Source organism: Lepidochelys kempii, chromosome 1 (assembly GCF_965140285.1).
Source record: "Lepidochelys kempii isolate rLepKem1 chromosome 1, rLepKem1.hap1, whole genome shotgun sequence".
NCBI lineage: Eukaryota > Metazoa > Chordata > Testudines > Cheloniidae > Lepidochelys > Lepidochelys kempii.
Window position 1 is genome coordinate 321,909,083 of NC_136380.1, and position 20,522 is coordinate 321,929,604.

The 20,522-nt window shown below is 40.1% G+C and overlaps 1 protein-coding gene across 3 annotated transcripts in view; it reads right to left on the minus strand.

The window, feature by feature from the left end:
- Positions 1-20,522, minus strand: part of TBC1D22A (TBC1 domain family member 22A) — a 443,842-nt gene that overhangs the window by 211,771 nt on the left and 211,549 nt on the right. For all 3 annotated transcript variants that reach the window (XM_073328376.2, XM_073328375.2, XM_073328374.2), the window contains one exon: positions 18,078-18,153. In XM_073328376.2, coding sequence (XP_073184477.1) covers positions 18,078-18,153 — 76 coding nt within the window. The remainder of the gene's footprint in view (positions 1-18,077; positions 18,154-20,522) is intronic.

Here is a 20,522-nt window from a genome sequence, read left to right on the forward strand (position 1 = left end):
TGATAGATGGTTAAATAAAAATGAGGGGTGTCTAATTTCCAGTATGGTTTGAGGTGAGATTCACCACCCCCGTTGAACAGAAGCAAAACAGCCACATATTTGGCAAGAGTCTTATTCTGATTATGAGGGTCAGAATGTCCCCATATCCTACGCCCAAAGTGATGGTGTAGCTGCCTACATACCACGCTAGAGATTTCTGTTGTTGCGCTGTAGCTGAGACACCAGAGTTTCCAGTTTCCCTGCTGTCTCAGCGTATCTGCTGCTTCACTCATCTGAGACAATTTCTTGCTTCATGGATAGGGAGACAGACAAGAAGAGAGAAGTCCTCCTGGGAAAAGGGGGACGGGGAGCCTTGGGCAATATGAGAAAGGGGGCAAGGAGTGGGGGAGAAGATGTAGTCAAAAGAGGAAACTACTGCCCACCCCCCAAATCACAATATAAGGTATACCATTTTTTCTACTTCCATTCAGCCCTTATGACAAGTGGTTGAAACTATGCTTTTAAAAAACAAACAAAAAACAAAACAAACAAACAAAAAAACACCAGCACAATGGAAAATATGGGGCAGAGACCATAGAATTCAATAGGAATTTTGGTTCCTCCTGGTCTAGCAGGAAAGGAACTATGTAGCAATCTGAAAACCATCAATTCAGGGGTTATTAAAGTGGATATCACTTAACCTCCTGCACCCCCTCCTCCAGGAAACACAGTGTAAAGGAGTTCAGTTTCCTCTATAGAGGGAACCCATCTCTTCCCTCACTCCCTCAACGCAAGGGCGGCAGGTTTGTATAATTTTCGGTGGTGCCCAGAACGGGTCCAATCCCTCCCCCCGCCACGCCTGCCTAAGGCTCTAGGAGGGAGTTTGAATGCAGGAATTTAGGGTGCAGGAGGGGGTGCGGCTCTGGGAGGGAGTTTGGGTGTGGGCTCTGAACTGGGTCAGGGGGTTGGGGTGTGGGAGGAGGGAAGGGTCAGGCTCTGGGAGAGAGTTTGGGTGTGAGGTTTGGGCTTGGGTGGGGGAGTGGGGTGAAAAGGGGGTGTGGGATGCAGGCTCTGGGCTGGGGTGCAGGAGAGGTTGAGGGGTGTGACGCTTACCTCTGGTGGCTCCCGAAAGCAATCCACACACCCCTCTGGCAGCAGCTCCTAGGCGGCGGGGCAGGGGGTCTCTGTGTACCGCTGCCCACAGGCACCGTCCCTGCAGCTCCCATTGGCTGCACTTCCAGGCCAATGGGAGCTGCGCAGTCAGTGCTTGGAGACACCCTCTCCCGTATCCACCCCGGGCCGCAGGGACATGCTGGACGCTTCCAGGAGCGGCGTGGAATGAGGGCAGGCAGGAAGCCGCCTTAGCCCCACTGCTCTGCTGGTGGTGGCAGCAGCGGCCCCTGGGCCATTATAAATCGCCCAGAGGCAGCAGGTAGGATTGATGGGAGATACCCAGCTCCGAACATTGGTGGAGCCGGACCCCCGGGCCCTGAATATTCCGGCAGCATAAGCCCACATAACTTGCCACCCCTGCCCCAACATATACACAAATGAAAACGAGGAAACCACAGATCTGCAGGTTATTTCAGGATAGGAGAAAATGGTGCCATCAGATGGTCTTCAGGTATGCATAAATTTGTGAAGATTATCACTGTCACAACTGTGCGAAGAAGAGTACTCACTAATATTTCCTGCTGTAAATTCCAGGAACAGGGTTTTTAAAAGGGCCAGGGAAGGGATATCTCATTGCTGGTCTTAGAGAACCCAACTCTTCCTCTTAGGTAAAAGGCAAAATAAAGGGGTTGTGCTTGAGCCCAGCAGACTTGTACCTGTTAGCCTATATGGTCTGGCACTCTGACTGCAGAGAGTGGTTTAAAGCTATCTAACAAATTGCGTTTTATTCAAGTTGTGACCTCTAGTCTTTTACCCAGCCAGTGTCTAGTTTCTACCTATAGTGTAATAATGCTAGCAAAGAAATCCTTAGCAGTATATGGATTTTGCAGTATATGCAGTTTCACACACTGCAGTATTTTTCCCTAGCTAATGAAGAGCTAATATTTCAACTAAATATTAAAAAAAATTACTTCCTTTAAACAAACTAAAGTTTTATAAATTGAAGAATGACAAACAGTGAAAAGGGTTCAGCAAAGACTGTACAGAACAAAATTACCAATCAACTTGTTGGCAAAAGATATTAAAGTATATTGTTCTATGCACCAGAAGCTTTGCTATTTCTCTTCAGAAAACTTAACATTTGATTATTGTGCAGCATCAGGGAACTGTATATACCTTGGAAAATTTAAATTATATGATTTTAACAGCTTTACTGAGCTAATATAATAGTGGATCTTCTAAATATTGTAAAATCACAAATCCTCTTAAATAGAAAATTATAATCCCTGGAGCCAGAGAACAATTTCCTTAGAAGATGACAGGTAAAGATCACTTTGAAGACGCTGCATGTATTGCAATCTAACATGTCCCCTCCTAAATTGGAAAAAGCATACACAAAAAGCTAGACAAAGAATCATAACCTATTTTTAAAGTAAATGTCCAAAATTTGAGAATGAGTACTTGAGAACACTACTAGTGTTTTGACATCTTCGTATTTTTCAGTGAATCAATATGGTACTGTTCCAGGTTTAAAAAAAAAAGGCAGTTAAAATTAAAGTTGGAAAATATGGTGGCAAATAGTTTAGACAAAATTCTGTTTTCACTTATTCCTGTTGTAAATTCTGTCTTCAGTTATAATAGTTGTAAATACAGTCTCCACTGAGTTCAGGTATTTTGGATTTCTAGAGCACAACAGAATTTGGTAAAAGTGGCATATACAGTAAAATGGACTGTTTCTACTCTTTTATATGTCCATTTCTTAGTTTACACTTCAGCCTCACTTTCACTCAGAATAAAAGGTACAAGACTGCATATACAAGCTTGTTGCTTTTTACAAATGGAAAAAACAAGCCTAGAGTTATAAAGCAGTTATAATACCCTTTACATAGTGCTTATAGTTTTAAAGCAGCCCCATCCTGTTTTAGCTCAATAGTGGTAATGTTTTGGGACTATAATAATAGAGAACTGCATTAAATTAACAAATTGGGCTATCGATTAATTGCCGTTAACTCACATGACTAACTCAAAAAAATGAACTGTGATTAAAAAAATTAATCGTAATCAGGGTGGATAAAAATCAGTGACTTTTTTAAATAAAAAATCAGATATTTTTCATTTAAACCAGATATTTTTGATAAAATGCTTTTTCAGGAAAAAACCTATCTAAAGATAGTTTTAATTAAGATACATTATAGCTCAAAGCTATCTCATCATGGAATAGAGATTATAAATTCTAATTCTATAGTATGAGAAAATATATTCATGTAATGTTTAAGAAAAGTTTTGTAAATGAGTTCCAATAGTTCATGGATTAGGGACCCAATTTTATGGGGTTCCAGGGACTTCTGTATAGATTATTTCAGTTAATCTTTCTATCTACCCAATGTGACTCAGTGTTCAGTCTAGAAGATACCATCAGAGATGCTTAGTTTTGCAGTTCTCAAACTGTGGATTTGTGTCTCCAGAGATAACATGCTTGTTTACAGCAAAAATGTTTTTAAACAAATAAATAAATATATAGAGGAGAGAAATAACAGACCTCAACCTTATTGTCCCTCTGCAAATTTGTGTACAGAGAGGCAATCCCTTACCTCTCTCTGAAAGTGCAAAGTTTCAAAAAGTTCAATGAATAGAAGATCGTTGGGGGCAGAACATATAACAAAATGTGAAAAAAAAATTCAAATGTCTATTATGCAGCTTGATCACTGACAATGCTGCAAATGTATCCAAGATGAAAAGAAATTATTTAGAAGAGAGTTCCAAGCTAATAACATACAGTTGCAGTGTTCATTTGATGCACCTCCTAGCGAAAGACTTCAGTGCTCCAGAAATAAAGGCTAATATTGTTGAAATTGCAAAATACTTCCGTAACAACCACTTTGCTGCAGCTACTCTGAAAAAAGTGGGAGGAACCAAGCTAACTCTCCCACAAGACATGCCATGGAACTCAGGAGTGGACTGTTTTGAGCACCAGATCAAGAACTGGCCTAATCTGATGACAGTTTGGGAACAAAATCATGAAAAAAATAGAGGACACTGTCACAGCCAAAGATCTCAACATTGGGCTTAAGAGAAAAATTGAACAAATGCTGAGTACCCTGAATCCTATTTCTGTAGCCTTGAACAAAATGCAGGGAAATAGCTGTTTTATTGCAGACACTGTTGAAATTTGGAAGGAACTGAGTGAGATCTTAAAAAGAGAAATATGCAATGACAGAGTTAAATTAGAAGCATTTAAAAAAAAAACAAATGGGACAAGCACTATCTCCAGCTCGTTTTCTTGCAAATAGTCTCAATACTCGGTACCAGGGTCAAACCTTAACTGCTGAAGAAGAGGAGTTGGCTGTGACATGGACATCCAGCAATCATCCCTCCATAATGCCAACTATAATAAACTTCAGAGCTAAGGGCGAACCGTTCAAGAAATATATGTTTGCTGATGATGTTTTAAAGAAAGTCACACCAGTGAACTGGTGGAAGTCACTTAAGCACTTGGATTCAGAGACTGTTGAAGTGATAATCTCACTTTTAGCAGCAGTAGCTTCTTCTGCCATCGTAGAAAGAATATTTTCTTCCTTTGGACTAATTCATTCCAAATTGAGAAATCGTTTGGGACCTGAAAAAGCAGGAAAACTTGTTTTTCTTTTCCAGATTCTGAACAAACAGGAAAATGAAGGTGAAGGCGACTGAGTTAGCTGCAGAAGCCAGTATTTTAAGTTTCTCAAGTTGACCTGGCTGACACAGTCGATTCAATTTGTTTTTGTTTTTTTAAATATTTCATTTAACTATTTTAGTTAAAAACAATTTTAACAAAAACAAACCTGATTTTAAAAAACTTGAATATTTAACTAAATTAAAAAATTCATATCCTTGTTTTGTTAAAATATTATATGTTTGCTGTTGAAGAAAAAAAATCCAGAAAACATAATGTTGTTTTAATTAAATAAATTTAAATGTCTGTCTGGTGACGCTCTCCTCCTAACACAGCATGGCAAGAAAATCCTCCAAATACTGATGATTAACCTGTTGAATTGGAGATATTTATGACGTCACTGGGAGGTGAACTATCTGCTTCAATTACCTTTGGCAAATGAAACCACCAAACAATCATTCATTTTCTGCTGTAAAAGGAATCTGAAAAGTTCTCAAAATAAATCACTTTAAAAATGTATAGTGTGTACCTTCTAAAAATGAAACCTACATCTATCTCTGAGTTGTGAAAAATATGTATTAAGGTTGTAACAACCAACAAGAATGCACTTTTATGTAGAAATCCATGATTATATGAGTCTTCCTGACTAGTGATTTAAATAGTTATTTAAATCAATTTGATTTAAATGAAATCCACCCTGATCGCGATTAATTGCACTTTTAAATCGCACTGTTAAACAATAGAATACCTGTTTAAATTTATTATATTTTTGGATGTTTTTCTGCATTTTCAAATATATCTACTTCAATTACAATAGAGAATACAAAGTGTACATTGTTCACTTTATATTATTTTTATTACAAATATTTGTTCTGTAAAAATGATAAAGAAATAGTATTTTTCAATTCACCTCATAAAAGTTCTGAAGTGTAATCTCTTTATCGTGAATGTGCAACTTACAAATGTAGATTTTTTTTTGCAACATAACTGCACTCAAAAACAAAACAGTGTAAAACTTCAGAGCCTACAAATCCACTCAGTCCTACTTCTTGTTCAGCCAATCGCTAAGACCAACAAGTTTGTTTACGTTTACGGGACATAATGCTGTCCGCTTCTTATTTACAATGTCACCTGAAAGTGAGAACAGGCATTTGCATGGCACTTCTGTAGCCAACATTGCAAGGTATTTACATGCCAGGTATGCTAAACATTTGTATTCCCCTTTAAGCTTCGGCCACCATTCCAGAGGACATGCTTCTATGCTGCTGACGCTCGTTAATACATTTTTTAAAATTAAATTTTGACTGAACTCCTTGGGGGAGAATAGTATGTCTCCTGCTCTGTTTTACCCACATTCTGCCATGTATTTCATGTTATAGCAATCTCAGATGATGACCCAACATATGTTGTTTGTTTTAAGAACACTTTCACTGTAGATGTGACAAAATGCAAAGAAGGTACTAATGTCAAATTTCTAAAGATAGCTACAGCACTTGACCCAAGGTTTAAGAATCTAAAGTGCCTTCCAAAATCAGAGAGATGAGGTGTGGAGCATGTTTTCAGAAAGACCAACATACCGGAAACCTCAGAACTGAATCACAAAAAAAGAAAAACAATGAGGAGTCCTTGTGGCACCTTACAGATTAACAAATGTATTTGGGCATAAACTTTCATGGGCTAGAACCCACTTCATCAGCTGCATGGAGTGGAAAATACAGGAGCAGGTATGAACACATGAAAAGATGGGAGTTACCTTACCAACTGTGAGGTCAGTCTAATGAGACAATTCAATTAACAGTAAGATACCCAGGGAGGAAGAAGAACTTTTGTAGTGGTACTGAGAGTGGCCCATTTCAAGCAGTTGACAAGAAGGTGAAAGTAATAGTAGGGGAAAATTAGTATGGGGGTGTGACGGGGCAAGGCCAGATGGCTATAGGAAAGTAGTGAGAAACAGGTATGTTAGCCCCAGGCTAAACAAATCCCAGTTACCATGGTAGCCAAAGAGCAGTTGCTCCAGGTTAATCAAGACCCCTGGGGCCAGTTAAGATCCTTCCAGAAAGCAGTAAAGACAGCTAGGTTGATTGGGACATCCGAAGCCAATCACGGGCTGGCTGAAACTAGTTAAAAGCTTCCTTCTTAGTCAGGTGGGGCATGTGTGTGAGGAGCTGTAGGAGGAAGACTACATTTACATTTATGACAGCTTTCACTACTGATTTGACAAAACGCAAAGAAGGTACCAATGTCAGATTTCTAAAGATAGCTACAGCACTCGACCCAAGGTTTAAGAATCTGAAGTGCATTCCAAAATCTGAGAGGGATGAGGTGTGGGGCATGCTTTCAGAAGTCTTAAAAGAGCAACTCTCCAATGCGGAAACTACAGAACCTGAACCACCAAAAAAGAAAATCAACCTTCTGCTGGTTTCAGAGTAGCAGCCGTGTTAGTCTGTATTCGCAAAAAGAAAAGGAGGACTTGTGGCACCTTAGAGGCTAACAAATTTATTTGACTCAGATGATGAAAGTGAATGTGTGTCAGTCTGCACCGCTTTGGATAGTTATCAAGCAGAACCTGTCATCAGCATAGACGCAAGTCCTCTGGATTGGTGGCTGAAGATAAAGGGACATACGAATCTTTAGTGCATATGGCATGTAAATATCTTGCAACATTGGCTACAACAATGCCATGCTAATGTCTGTTCTCACTTACAGGTGACACTGTAAACAAGAAGCAGGCAGCATTATTTCCTCCAAATGTAAACAAACTTGTTTGTCTGAGTGACTCATTGAACAAGCAACAGCACTGAATGGACTTGTAGGCTCTGAAGTTTTATATTGTTTTATTTTTGAATGCACTTTTTTTGTACATAATTCTACATTTGTAAGTTCAACTTTCATGATAAAGAGTTTGCATTACAGTACTTGTATGAGATGAATTGAAAAATACTATTTCTTTTGTTTTTACAGCACAAATATTTGTAATAAAAAATAAATATGAAGTGAGCACTGTACACTGTGTTCTGTGTTGTAACTGAAATCAATATATTTTAAAATGTAGAAAACATCCAAAAATATTTAAATGGTATTCTATTATTGTTTAACAGAGTGATTAATCACAATTAATTTTTGTAATCTCTTGACAGCCCAATTAAGAAGGATTTTCCCATTGATAGTACCACTACCTAATTGCACCAACAGGCTATAAATTAGAATCAGTGTCCCACTGTGTCAGGCATTGTACAGATAATGAGATAGTCCATGACTTCCACAGCTTACATCCAAAAGACAAGATTCAGCTATTGGCAAAACAAATGATGAGAGGGAGTGGCAGAGTGAAGAAAAGGGAGTGAAATGGACAGTTTAAGACAAAGATGAACATTCTTGGAATAAAAATATGTATGAAACACTGATGTATAATAATAATGAGCTAGCTGTATTCAACTGTAAGCTCTTTCAGGCAAAGACCATGTCTGTCTATGTTTGTACAACTGATTTTACTTTAACAGAAGTAGTAAACAAACAAGTGGATGAATTAGATGGAGCAATGATTCTATAACTTCAAATTTTGTGTCTCCTATAAAAATATTACATTAATTACATTCGTAAGATCTTCCTTAATCACAATTGATTAGAAGCTCTGTTTTAACTCAGATTTTTTTCTTCGATGAATGAAGAAGCTTGGCTGTTTAAAGTCTGATGCAACGTTCTGCAGTCCACACAGGACAGTTACTTTAAGAGAGGAGTTGTGATCCATGAGACTGGGTTAATGAAGGCTGCTTGAGTCGCTAATGTAATGCATTCACACTCAAGGGTAAATATATCTTTTCATATGCTGGTAATCCATTATGACTAGCAAGCAGTCTTCACAAATTTCATCTACACAAGCAGCTACTTATTTTGTTAAGGTTCTTCCCTCCATTATTCATTCAGTGAGCACCAGAATCAATGATGTTAGCAAGAACATGCACAAAAGTTCTGTTAGCAAAATACAGTTGTGTGAATATAATTTTCCCTCCACAAATTGAATTTGTGGTAATGGTATTTTTGTTACTGTTACATTTTGTGTAATCCACCAGATTATAAAAAAGTAAGCACGCAACTTTGTGCATCAACTACTCTGCTCTTCAGGCTAATTTGACTTTTACCTACAGCATGGTAAGGTAAGTCTGCTGCTGTATCTCACAGGGCGTGTTTGAAATGAAGACGCTCCTCTGACATTCTGAAAGGGCACAAGGTACTGCCAACCAACCTTAACTGGGCAATGAATTTCCCTTGTTTTTTTCAGTCAGTAGTGGGGGGGGGGGGCAGAAGAGGGAGAAGAGTACCTGTGTGAGGCAGGAATAAGGGGTCTTCCTGGGAATACTTGATTACCACTCAGCTCTGCCCTCCCCCTGGCTCCTGCATGTCTCCAGCATGGCTAGAGAGTCTGAGGAAGGAAGCTGGTAACCAGCTTGTGAAGAGCCTATCTACAAGCTGGAGGCAACAAGGGGGAGCAGAAAGAAAGAGAGAAGCCCTAGGATTCGCTATTCCATTTTGGGTGCTGGTGTAAGGGGACAGGGTTATGCACAATCCTCTGCAGGATAGGAAGGCTACAGATGTGTGAATTGCCCCATTCATTTTGATGGCATGTTCTCAGCTAAATGAGAACAGCCCCTGGATATGAATTCAGCCTGTCAATAATTTAGGTGTGAAATGCCCCTTTCATCTTAATGTGTTCTCCCCCTTCTTCCAAAGCCAACTCCAGTTCTTGTTATTGGGCATCAAATTGTTGTGCTCAATGGACAATCAATTTTCAAGATAATCTTCCTATGTATGTGGAATTCAGAGCAAACTGAACATTAAGATCAGCTTCTTATTTGGAGGCTTTATCTGAGGAACTTCTTTGACTCACCATTGCCTGGATGAGACATAGTACTTTTCAAGATATCTGATTACATATGTGGATTCTGGAGAATTTAGTGACAAAAGGAGAAAAAAATGAAATGGAAAATGCAAAACAAAACCCACAACATTAAGGATACTGCTATTAAACATTTATATTACAGGTCCATTGTGTTAGGTGCTGTACAGACAAAGTAAACGATACTCCCTACATCAAAGAGCTTGCAATATAAAAATTAAAGCTCTATTATGTTCATTCGTTTCCACATTTTATTGCACTTTCCTGCCAGAAGACTATGTAGGAGTTTAAAACATAGGCCTAGAAACTTAACTTTAAGTACATGTTTTAAAAATCCATTGACCAACATGTTTATTTTTTTTTTAACTAAACAGAATTAAAAAAAAAAGCCAAACACATATTCCACCTGCTCCTTATGTTTTAGGAGATATTTCTCTATTTAAGTTTTATGCTCAGTCTTTTCCATCTCTGCTAACCAGAACCTTACTTGAACATGATTCTTCCAACCAGCTCTCTTGACCCGCCCATTAGAATGTAAGTTTGTATAGATACAAACTGAACATAATAAACACATTGAGTGGGAAGAGTACTCACACAAATCAACCTCCACAGTAAACCGTTCCATTTATTTTTCCTGCCACACTTCCCAGTTGTTTTCATAAGGCTTATCTCCTTTTCATCATCAAATGGGAGTCAAGTAACTTCCTTCAAAGCTGACACTAATGCAGCTTTGTGAATCAGCCAGTGAAAAGTGATAAGAAAACAACAGGATTGTAGTATACAATTCAGGCAGTTTCACATACATAGGTTTGGATCTTCTTTTTCTGCTGGAATCTGTCCAACAGGAGGCACAGCATGGATTTTTAATGATTGATGCTTTCAAATGTTTTGTACATAATCTATAGTACTGTGTATTGTATTACTAATGATTCCTCAGAGACGCAGGGTGGGTGAGTTAATATCTTTTATTGGACCAACTTCCGATGGTGAAAGACAGAAGCTTTTGAGCTAAATAGAGGTGGCTACAACTACACTGCAAATAATCATTCTTCATGTATTCTGAACCACAGATCCATTAAGTCTTAGTGCTTAGACTTTGCTACCCAGCTGATGTTCTGATGTTTAAAGAATGTTTTAAAAATATATTCACATGCTGCTTGTATATTTCCTTGTATTTTAAGACACGCAGCACTTTACGCTGTTCAAATATATGTTGTTTTTTTTTCCCCACTGAAAATAATGAGTTTGTTTTGGTTCTGAATTTAAAGAAAGTAAATTTTAGAGTTTAACTATGCAGAATGCATACAGTTAACCAGGTTAATTTGTTAGAATCTACCAATATACACGTTTTTTCAGATGACAGTATGAAAAAACTGAAAAGGAATCATAGGAGTATCAGGGTTGGAAGGGACCTCAAGAGGTCATCTAGTCCAACCCCCTGTTCAAAGCAGGACCAATCCCCAACTAAATCATCCCAGCCAGGGCTTTGTCAAGCCTGACCTTAAAAACTTCTAAGGAAGGAGATTCCACCACCTCCCTAGGTAACACATTCCAGTGTTTCACCACCCTCCTAGTGAAAAAGTTTTTCCTTACATCCAACCTAAACCTTCCCCAATGCAACTTGAGACCATTACTCCTCGTTCTGTCATCTGCTACCACTGAAAACAGTCTAGAGCCATCCTCTTTGGAACCCCCTTTCAGGTAGTTGAAAGCAGCTATCAAATCCCCCCTCATTCTTCTCTTCTGCAGACTAAACAATCCCAGTTCCCTCAGCTTCTCCTCAGAAGTCATGTGCTCCTGTCCCCCCTGTGTTGTTGCCCTCTGCTGGACTCTTTCCAATTTTTCCACATCCTTCTTGTAGGGTGGGACCCAAAACTGGACACAGTACTCCAGATGAGGCCTCACCAATGTCGATTAGAGGGGAACGATCACGTCCCTCGATCTGATGGCAATGCCCCTACTTATACATCCCAAAATGCCATTGGCCTTCTTGGCAACAACGGCACACTCATGTTCCTTGGGTCTTAAAATTTACTTACCTTGGAAGTACTACCATAGAGAAAATTTTGCCTTTGGGGTTGTAACTGTCACACACACACACACTTTTTAAAATCAGAACCATAATTTAGTTACAGTAAGACTCAAAGTAAACAAAATGGTGTTGGTGCACTTTTGGTAGAGTTGGTGTAAATACCCGGACTTGTACACTGATTGTTACATAATTTAAATAAAACATATATTGAAGAAAGGACAAATGAAAAACAGGCTTATTCAGAAACAAGAAGATAATCTGAGACAATTGTAAATGTGATTTATATTCTGAGCTGGATTACTTTAACAGTATCTTGTTAGGGAAAAGAATGGTTATTTACTCAACAGTAAATGTGGTGTTACCTGTCAGCTCTATGCTCTTGGGGAACCAGGGCGCAGTATCCAGCCTGTCTGACTCACGAAGGACCCCCTCCCCGCCCTCCAGCCTCTGCTTGAACCAAAACTGATCAAAGAAAGATTTACAAAAAGCAATGAAAAGCAGTGGGAGACTCACCTAAACCCTTCCGGAGAAGGGTGACAGGATTAAGTAAACTCCCCTGGCCTCATTTGAATTGGAGATGAGACAGGGAGGCTTCTCCATTAACACACAGAATGGAGAGCGGAGATTCCAAGGCAAGAACCGCATTGAACTCTGGTACCAGAAAAGCAAGGAATCACTGCATGATGGGGGATCTCTGCTCCAGATGTTAATGAACCCACGCCTGCACACACCCAGTTCAGTAGTTATCAGAACAATTCAAGTAATAAATCCTTTATTGGTATCCAAAATACTGAAGCTGCCTAATTGCACTGCGAACTCCCTCAAAGGAATACCACCCATAGCCAGGAATTATCAGTTCCTATTGTCTAGCCTGAACAAAACAACTTTGGTATACTCCCTTGAAACATCAGTTTATCCATAAACAAATCTAGTGTTCTCCCTTCAACATTGTTGTTTTCCTACAAAAAACCCCTTACACATGCTCAAGTAAGTGTTCTGATGCCTGGATCCAAAATCTGTATCAGTTCAACTGGGACTTCATCTTCTCCTGACTGATCATGCTGGGGGCTCTGCCTGTCTCCAGCACTCCAGACCCTTATCTACCACCACCACCACCGGGGAACCCTGACTGGTTCACGGAGTGGTAAGAACCTAACTCTCTCTTTCTTTTTTTTTTCCTACTCTAGGTATAGCTTTCTAACCCTGACTTGTGTGATCAGTTATAGTTTTCTAAACCTGACTTTTGTAATCCTATTTAAGATACATTTAATATTGCAACTGTTTCTCTCCCCCCGCTCCTTGGCTACCCCATTTGCTCTGCAGCAATGCTTCTCTTACCTAACCTCAAGGTCTCTGTAGCGCACAAAAAGCCTGTGGGGTTTGGTCATCAAGTGGGTTACTACCAGCACAATTGTAATGTGAAAGTGGGGACAGGGACATGCTGAACATAGAAGGGTGGCAGCTTGGAAATACTGCACAACCCAGCCTGCTGAGTCTAGGGGCATATGAGGGTGGCAGCTTGGAAGTGCTGTTCGACCCAGCCTGCTGAGTCCAGGGACATATAAGGAGCCACCTTGGGAGTGCTGATTGACCCGGTCCGCTCAGGTGCGCTCTGTTAATGTGTGGTGTTCATCTGATTCTGGGGCTGGAGGAACCCAGCCCTGGGGAACCTAGAGCTCCTGCGCAATAGCTCCATTGGGAGGAAACTTGCAGAAGGGATAGGTACAGCTCCGTATGAAAACGCAAGTGACAAGCAGTACATGGATAGAATTACAGAATCTGTCCCCCCGCCCCAGAAGAGTAACCCTAATAAATGAGCGTACCCCAAAGTAACGGGCAAATCTGGTAACATCGGTTCTTCAAGATGTTATCCACATCCACCTAAATTCCATTTCTGATGCACATGCACACAAGCTCCGATTCTTTTGAACAGAAGTATCTGTAGGGTCCGTGTCTGTGCCTGTGTCCTCCAGCTCCATGTAGATAAGGGCATAAGGGTCGGGGAGCTGCAATCAACTTTCAGTTCTTTCACCAATACAGAATCCAGGTGATACTGTACTCTGTAGTATGGGGAAGGAGGGCAGATCATAGTATAACTGGGGACATCAGAACTTGAAGAACCGCAGTTACTGTAGAATAAGGAACTGTTCTTTCTTCTCAAGCGTGATTGTCCACTTGTCTTACATTTCTGGTACTTCACAAGAAGTGGACTCGTGTCCAAGAGGTGGGTGTTCTGCGTCTACTGAAACAAGGACTGCAAGAAAGCTTTGCCAAGGGAGCATCAGATCTTGAGCAATCACTGAGTAGTGATGTGTAAAGGTGTGAACTGAAATCCAGATAGCTGCTCTACAAATCTCTGAGATTAGAATGCCTCTTACTGAAGTTGCAGAAGCTGCTTGAGTTCCGGTGGAACAAACTCTGCTCTGTGTAGGTAGGTCCAAATGTGCTACATTATACTGCAGTCTAATGCAGTCCAAAACCCATTTAGATAACATGTGGAGACAGGCTCACCGTCCATCCCATCAGAAAAGGCCAGGAACAATCATGGTGAATTTCCAAATGGTGGAAGAGAGTTCTCGGTACATCTAAATTGTGGAGCCTAGTTTCTTGTAGACTAGCATCACGTTTAGGGAACTTAACTGCTGGGTGAATCACTTGATTTAGGTGAAAATCTGACACTACGTAAGAACTTCAAGCGAAGTCTTAAGGTTATCTTGACATTCTGGTACACTGTATATGACGGTCCTTCAGTGGGCTTACATCTCTCCTATTCTTCTGGATGAGATGGTAGCACCTAAGAAGGTAGTCTTCACAGACAGGTGATACGAATAGGTTGCCACAGGTTCAAAGAGAAGTCTCATTAATGCTGATCACCCTCTTGGGATTTCAATGGATTGTTAAGTGTCTTTGATTGATGGAAACACACAAAAAGGATCTTTGAGGAACTTACCAACTAATGGGTGAAAAGACTGAGACCCTCTATGGAAGGAAGAGCAGGAAAAGCTGCCAAATGGACTCATATGGAGACAATTCAGAGCCCCAAATGCTTTAGGATTAGAAATTTAATCTAGAATCATTGCTATTGGGATCTCGTAAGATAACAGATACTTCTGCACTGTCCAAATAGTGAAATTTCAATTTTTTTGCATAAATCAGCATTCACATGAGGGTTTAACATGCTTTAATTTATGCAAATTGACTTCACATCTTTAATTAATTTGCCTGGGTAGACGCCACCTAATGCTGCTTGTTGGGATGCTCAGTCCCTGTTAAGGAAATTGTATTTAGCCAGGAACTTGGTAGTTCAAAAACCACATTTGTAAACTGGTTGAGGGATAAGCCTTATGTCAAGAGGTCAAGTCCTTTGGGGTTTTTATCCAGTGGGGTCATTTTGGGTGGTCCCTGTTTAGACCACTTGTGGGCAACTGCAACCACTATGGATTCAAGTGTCGGGTGATTATAGAAATGTACAAACCCCTTCAAGGGGACTTGGTAGCGTCTACTCATCTTCAAAGTAGGTATCGCTGACGCTGGGGTTTGCCATAGGTCCCTTCCTGGATCCAGCAAGATTTCATTTATTCACATTGGCGACCTACCAGGAACTGAAGGAACTGCACTAGAGGAGCTCCCGCAAGATCTGGTAGTCATCTGGCTGGGTTGACACAATTGGAGTAAGAGCCTTATCAGGTACAGATGACAATATCACTAATGTGATAGGGTGGACATGTGTCTCTAGCAGACCTTCTTGCTGTAAATCCTGGTTCTGATCCTAAAGAGTATGGTGGACCAGTTGCCTTTCATGAGGTGGTCTAAGAGGTGAGGGGAACCTGGCTTTAGAGGCAGGAACAACCAATGAAGTCTTTCTATTGAGTTGCATCCCCCAAGGGGCCTGGAACCACCACAATTACATCAGATAGGAATGTAGTAGGCCCCGGAGAATGCCAAGAAGGGTCTCATCGCTAGGTTCTCAGTATCTCATCCTGTGTCATCTAACTCCCTGTCAGAGCAGCTTGGCTCATAGTGAGGTGAGTGCAGTAAGTATGTGGGAAACATCTCTCCATTTTGCTCAGATGCTGAAGAGAAATCTCTCTTCCATACATGGAGCCACTCTCTTGGGAAGTCTACAAGGGTCTAGAATATTCTGTGCAGGAACTGATGTAGTGAAAACAGATGTCAACGGGGCTTTTTTTAATGGTGGTCAGCAACAACAACCTTGTGAGGACAGTTACTTTCAAGTCACTCAATACCGTGAATCTCATCAGAACAGAGATGGTCAGTTCCACAGGTATACCCTGCACATTAATGGGCAGTATGGTATATGCTGCAGATGTCAGTGCCAGGTGCTTCAGTTCTGAGTACTTTGGTGCCGGAGCTTGGATGACCGTGCCAAGTGTTTCAGTGTGAGTACTTTGGTACTAGCTGAGGCATTCACCAGCTCCAGCTCATGAAATGGCACCAACACCATCTGGTAACCCAATCTCTGCATTTAACTACCTCCTCACCAGCACAAAGTAGACTGGGGATATCAGTCTCTCCTATCACCCTGTGACCCATTTTGTTTTCTCTCGGTCTCCTCGGAACACCGTCAAGGAGGGTTGGGAAGCTCTTGCCAATTCCACAGTGAATGAATGGGACTTTCTTGAGGAGGACTGAAGTCAGGAGCTGGGGGTGGACCTAAAAATACCAAAGCAATTAGTGACCGTTTGGAAGTCATCTTCTCAAATCGGCTGGGAGGATGCCTTCATGGACCGCGCCGTGAAGAAAAGTTTTTAGGAGTGATTCCCCCTTTGAGCATTCAAGTGGTGTATGTGCTCCGCCTGGCCAGAAGCAGCACTTCAAGTGTCCATCATTAATAAGAACAGCTGTCTTGCAAAAGGGACAGGACTTAAATCTGGGAGATTTTGACTCTCCCAGGTCCAGGGGTGGCTGTGGCTAGAGCACCTCCTATTTAAAAGATTTCTTCCTTTTTATTGCATACCAAAAAGCTTAAAAACTATATTAATCTAACTATACTACAAATTATACCTACAGCACTAGATAAATAAAAGCTAGTTGCATCGTGCAGAGATATGGGACCTGCCAAAGAAGTACCATGGGCAGTAAGAAAAAACTGAAAGGCAGCTGAGCCAACCCCAACCTTTATGCCATTGGCTACGGAGCACTGTAGGGTATGCAGGATGCAGGCATGGCTCCAATTGACACTGGCATTCAAAAGATTTCAATTTCACAAGCATGGAGCACACATGCATGAGAAGTGGAATATATATGGACAATCACTTGAAGAACAAACTGAAATTCCCACCTAAATCCACTAACATTTTGATAAAATAACTTGGTATATTACACAAAATTTATTACATACATATATCGAATAGGCTATACATTTTCAGTCTCCTAAACAATTTATCTTTAAGACTGGTTTTCATTCCCTCATTTTCTCATTTGTTATGACACTAATAAGGTACACAGAGATATGTCAAGAATTCAGAATGTAAATATGTGCAAACAAGTTTAACACTGGTGCAAGAAAAGCTTACAATATGTATAATGAAAAAATAATTCATCTTTTCAAAAAGATGATTCAATATTAAGCTATTTAAGAAATAACATTTCTTTTTCTCTCTCATCATTGACAAGGTACTGTCACAAATATATGCTTAGTTCTGCTTGGCATCACTTTGTTAATGCTCTGTTCATTAATTTAACAAACTACCAGGAGAATATGTTTAGAATGGGCAAGGCATTATCTCTTGCATTTCATTTAATTAAACTCTGCTATACCAATACGACAGTCAGCATTTCATGAAGGGAATTATTTTAAGGATGAAGGTAGAAAATATTTCAAAGTTCCCTGCTAAAACATGAAAGCATAATCTAAAATTATCCCTGCAACTTACTGTAATTTATCTACAATATTAAAGATGTTATTTCCAGAGTTAGTAATTAATTGGATTCCACAGAGAAATTATTCAGGCATTCTTGATAGCAAAACGATCCACAAAGGAACAAAACATAGTGCCGAAGGACAACCATAAACAACCACTGTGACTCTGCTGAATTACAACAATCACTGAGCTTAATGTGAAATAAATGCTGGCTGCCTTTTGTATGTGGCCATTACTCTGCTGCAAAGAGATTGCCATTGAATTTTGATTACATTGCCTTAATAAAAAGTAATGAAAGTGGCTCATGCTCTAGTGGCTTTCCTTTAAACGATACACAACAGTGATCTTGCAAAGGCCACTATGCCACAAGTTGATTGAGTATGACACCTCGCCTAAGAAAGGCTGTGTTACACTCTCATGGTAGATAACTGCACTGATATTGGCTAGACTACTCGCAAAGCTTTTAACTAAAGACTTTCAGTGAAGCACCATTTAGAGTCTAGGTTAGCTTTTAAGACTTACCATCGATCCGGCTAACAAGTTCTTCCAGCATTTTCACTTTCTTTTGAATCCCTGGCTGTGCAAAGGTGTAGTTATCCTAAGGAGGAAAAGATCATATAAATAATACATAATAGCAAAAATTATGAAGACTTTTCATTTGCTTATTTAAATCCACATATTTTTGTTTGATATAAAATATAAACTTTTCAGATGAGGACAATGGCATTTAAAAAAATGAAAGTTCTGTTTCTATATATTATTAATAATCAGTAATTAATCACATTCCATAGATGTAGTGGTGATCTCCATGTCCAGTGGCTTACCTTTCATTTTTGACTGCCTCACTTGTACTTCAATCGCTAATCCATCCCCACTGGAATTTATGTTAAGATTCTAAACCTCTGAGCAGATAACAAAAGGGCCGCAGGCCCTTTTAAATTGCCCTGGTGGGCTGCAGGGCTCCTAGGCACACAGGGCAGTACTGGCAGTGGCGATGGCAGCTAGGAGGGAATATGGAAGCCCTGGCTGTGCAGGAAGCGCGCGCCCAGCAGCGCAGCCGGCAGCTCACTGTGCATCAGACAGTGCAGGCGCAGCACTGCCCAAATGTCAAGAGGACCTTTCTAGGGAGCCCACTGACTGTTCTGCCCTTGGAAGAGCTGTCCGTAGGATACGGCAATCAGGGCAACCGCTCTGGGCCCCACGCTTTGGGGGCCCCGCGGGCCGGCAACATTGGCCAGCACAGTCGGCCCTGGAAGTGATGGATTTGTCACTTCCGCCCCGGGTTCCGCACCTCCATAGGGACAGCCCTGGCCCTGGGGCCCGGAATTCCTGTTAGCAGACCTGGTCACAGGTAAAATTGTGAACCCAAGTGCAACATGCAAATTCCACAATTGTGCAGACAGACTGAATATTTTTATGTGCAAATGCCTGATCTGAAACAATGGCAAATGGTCATGCAAATTATTGTAGTTGTACAGATGTGAGTTCTGATGTATTGAGAGTGAATAGCTTGAAAGTCTATAGACAGGGAATACCACACTTTGGTTATACTTCAGAAGAGGAGATGAAACTCTCCCCTCCACACTACGCCTGTCAATATTTTGAAGAGAAAAGTTACTTGAATACATTGTAGAATACCTAAATATTTTGTAGCATTCTTCCTCTCGCAGCCACTGTGCAGCAGGACTCATGCTACTATGGCATGATTTTAAACATGGAGAGAGAATAAAAGAAACCCCAGTACCAACACAATTTTTTTTAAAAGAATGCAAACATTTTAAAAATTGTTTTCCTATAAAATGTGGCACACACAAAATATCTAATGAGTTGATATAGTGTAAAAGATATTTTGGCATAACTCATTGGCGACATGCCATTGGTGAGCTGTGTAGCCATCCCAAAATCATGCTAATAAAACCATCCTTGCTGTTGGAATGCTAATCTTTCCATTCCTATCTTGATTTCAGCTGGGTAACCTTAACTTTGCATTAATGCAGTGTAGAACATTTAACAGTACTTATTTTTTTTAAATACAATTTTGATGCATACATATTAATTTCTTCAATTATATTTACGGGGTTTATAAAAATTTAGAAAGTGTCATTTAGATTTTTTAAAATCTATAATGTCCTAAAACTGAACAAAAATATTAAAGCTTTGTTTGTGTTTAACAATCGTTATATAAGTTAGAATAGAAAACATCAGAATATGGAAACAAAGTGTACTAACTTATGGATAATAGTGAACTGGAGAAACACAATATGCAGTAACGAAATGAATTTTTTCTGGTAACCTGAGTTTCATTTTGAGCAGACTCAATAAGGGCCTGATCCAAATTCCATGGATGTAAATGGGATTCTTTCTACCAACCTCAATGAGATTTGGATTCCCCCCCAAGACATTATATGAAGCTGTTCACCAATGTGCATTTTCCCCAACTACCAAAAAAACAATCTGACAAATTAGCATGATCAGTAGCCTCTGATCAGCAGAAATCAAGAACTGGACTAAAATGGATATTACAGATCAGCTATACTGGCAGAGGTGTGCTGGAAAGTTTACATAGTACCATTTAAAATATGTTGGATTATAGCCTGTACTAGTCCTCAATTTTACAAATACTAAAATCTAATTTGAAAAAGCAAATTCAAAAGTTCACAAGGGAAAATTACTTACAGGTGCTGTAGTTTGTTGCCCACCCTAAAACAGTGAACTGAGGTCCCAACACCAATATGGTGCCACCAACTGGAAAGCGAGGTACAGATTTGTGAAGTCCCACTCTCACCCCGCAGATTACACCCATCCATTAATTAGAGACATTTCCAGATAAAAATTAGTATGCAAAATAGGAAGAAAAATAACAAAACAGTACCAGCACATTATCCAGCATAGGGTAGGATTGGATGGAAGAAGAGAGGACTACACCGAACAGATAACCGGTAATTTTCCCTTGTCATACATCTCTCT